General features: G+C 42.9%; 1 protein-coding gene across 1 annotated transcript; it reads left to right on the forward strand.

Annotated features, from left to right (window-relative positions):
- Positions 1 to 305: 305 nt before the first annotated feature.
- LOC117137278 lies at positions 306 to 1,174 on the forward strand. Its single transcript, XM_033298649.1, has 2 exons — positions 306 to 508; positions 564 to 1,174. Exons 1-2 carry the CDS (start codon positions 469 to 471, stop codon positions 1,172 to 1,174), a joined length of 651 nt encoding a protein of 216 aa, XP_033154540.1. The 5' UTR covers positions 306 to 468.
- The last annotated feature ends 1,321 nt before the right edge of the window (positions 1,175 to 2,495 follow it).

The following is a 2,495-nucleotide window of genomic DNA, read 5'->3' on the forward strand; positions in this document are numbered from 1 at the left end:
GCGCAGTTTGGCATGGGAAGCGTCCAACAATTTGCAGGACCCACTTTTCCGGGGCCCTAAAACTTTGATTTCAGTTTGGCTTGGCCTTAATAATATCCTGACTGCTGGCGAATTGGGCAATAAAAAGGCCATGCAACATGCAGATCGCAAAGTACTTGAATTTTGGGTTGCATTTTCTTTTGTTTCGATAAAAAAAAAAAAAAATGGCAACGCTCTTTTTTGGGCTGTCAACTTTCCTAAATAGGGTTTCCACGGCTCCTATAGTGTCATCGATAGTTGTGAGAAAAGAAGTGAGAGAAGCTAATTTACTCAGCGAAAATTTAGAAAAAAGTTTAAGTTAAATTCGAATAAGAGCTTTGGATAAGTTGGAATCTCTCTAAGTATCCATAAGCTGCGTGAAAATCTGGAAAGTTTGAGGTTTCAGATATCTTAACTCGCCTGACTGAAAAAGTTCCAAAATCTTTGAACATGACTCAGCAAATGAAAGAGACTCTTCAAACCAGTGAAGGTAGGCGTCGAAAATTAACATAGCACAAATGGTATTCTGACCAGCTCTTTTGCAGATACTTCAAGGGATATTTCAGTTCCCAGGCCTACTAGTAGTCTGATCCGACTTATCCGCACTGAGCACAACTACAATTGCATTCTTCCTGATAAGCGAACAGAAATCAAGTCCAAACGAAATCTACGCCAGTTGGTTTGTTTCTTGAATGCAGAGAAAAATCTTGGGCCACTTGACTTTGCGGATTTAAGGCAGCATACTCTTAGGGCAGATGGGATCCTGCATCGACTTCGTCGATTTCTTGCCAGCAAACGCAGATTCATTGACTTCAGGCCAATGTCTGTACTACAAGAGGCCATTTTGGAGCATTTGGCCAAAGAGATGCGCTGCTCGACCAGATTTTATGACGATCACGATGGCGGGCGGTACTTGGTTGCCTATAGGCCCGGAATCGAACCCAATTCCTTTGAGTTGAGGGCTCGCGAAGTTAGCCCTAGCAAGGATTTTAATCAGACCATGTGCCAGCAGATAGAGAAGCCAGAAAGCCACCAGAAAACACACGGAGACCACCAGATGCGCCACGTGGTAGAGAACTCCTTTCATCTGGGCAGGAAAATCTTTGAGAAGTTCCATGCCAAAAGAAAGTCCCTACAACGGAATGAAAAAACGTGAAGAATGTAGAGTTTTTGTAATTTATATGATTGATTTAAAATATATTTTTATACATAAGGCAGCTTGGGTTGATCAGATTTCAAGTAGCTTAAGTACGAATAATCCACAAGTGAGCAATAAGGAAAACGTGCCTGCGGAAATGAGAATCTCATCTTTCATTTTATGGTCGCCTGCTCCACTTCAGATCTTTTTTTTGAGTTGATAGCTATTCAAATTCTGCAGAAGGACATATAGAATATGCGTTTAGTGCTGCCCTTTATGGCAAAAATAGTGCACACACACACATTATTTTAATGGCAAAAAGCCATCTCTCAAATTGCTTTCGTATTGTTTGTATGCAACTCATGAAGATGCAACTATCTGCGAAATGTCAGGATTACTTTTGTGCGGCAATTTGTTGTCCAGAGCTTGAACTTTAGCCCCACATCCTTATTGCTTTCTTCTCTCTGGTCACGTGCCCATTTTGCTTACATTAAGGGGATTTGCTGTATTTGTTTTGTTGTTTAGCGATTTGATTCCATTTCCGTGTTCGCCACACACATTTCTTTTGCCATATACCCTTTGCCACAGATCGGCGCATATTTGTTTTACCATCGCATTATTATCCTTATCCCAGCACGGTTTTTCTTCGGATTCCCCAATGGGGTTGGGGTTGGTGTGAACTTTGGCACTCGGCTGCAGCTTTTACTCCGGTTTATCCTTTGTCCTGCAACTGCTGCAACTATTTAGTGCTTTCCACTTGTGTTTTCACTTCTTATTGTGTGCTATATCCGCTCTGGTCCTGCCATTTGTTGCATCGGGGGATGACTGGCTCACCCTTTTTCGTTTCCAGCATTTTGTACACCCAATTCGAGGGTATGGGATAAGTCTTCAAGATGATGGCGTTTTTGTTGCGGGGAAAATGGGGGTTGGGATGTGTTTGCTTTGCTGATAAGTGCACGTCTGGGGGATTAGCGGTCTCTTATCGGCGGGAATCCGTGTAGCCTGGTCATCCCACTGCCACTCAAATCGCAGCTCCATCACAGTCAATTTACTTGGCGAGGCTTTAATGGCTGCCATCGAGTCACGTGCTCGAAAGCTCTTCAAATTTGATTACATTTTAAAGGATTTACGAACATGTCCAACTGTTTCGCTTCGATAACTTTTATTACTCCCGTTGACAGTCTGCCAAGTGTAATTGAATTCAGCCGCTGGGGGAGAGTATGCACCCCGGCCATTTAAACTGCTGGCAATTGTTTTGACCAAGTTGTGCAATTTGTCTGACTGCAAATTAAATCCATTGGCGCTGCCTTTGTGTCCTGCTCGCAATTAGTGGCACCAA

Source organism: Drosophila mauritiana, chromosome 2R (genome assembly GCF_004382145.1).
Source record: "Drosophila mauritiana strain mau12 chromosome 2R, ASM438214v1, whole genome shotgun sequence".
In the NCBI taxonomy this organism is placed as follows: Eukaryota; Metazoa; Arthropoda; class Insecta; order Diptera; family Drosophilidae; genus Drosophila; species Drosophila mauritiana.

What these genes read in the sequence shown, in the direction of transcription:
- LOC117137278 (XM_033298649.1), top strand. Translation starts at nt 469, where the DNA reads ATGACTCAGCAAATGAAAGAGACTCTTCAAACCAGTGAAG. An exon ending in GACTCTTCAAACCAGTGAAG is followed by an intron (nt 509 to 563) that starts GTAGGCGTCGAA and finishes GCTCTTTTGCAG; the next exon opens with ATACTTCAAGGGATATTTCA.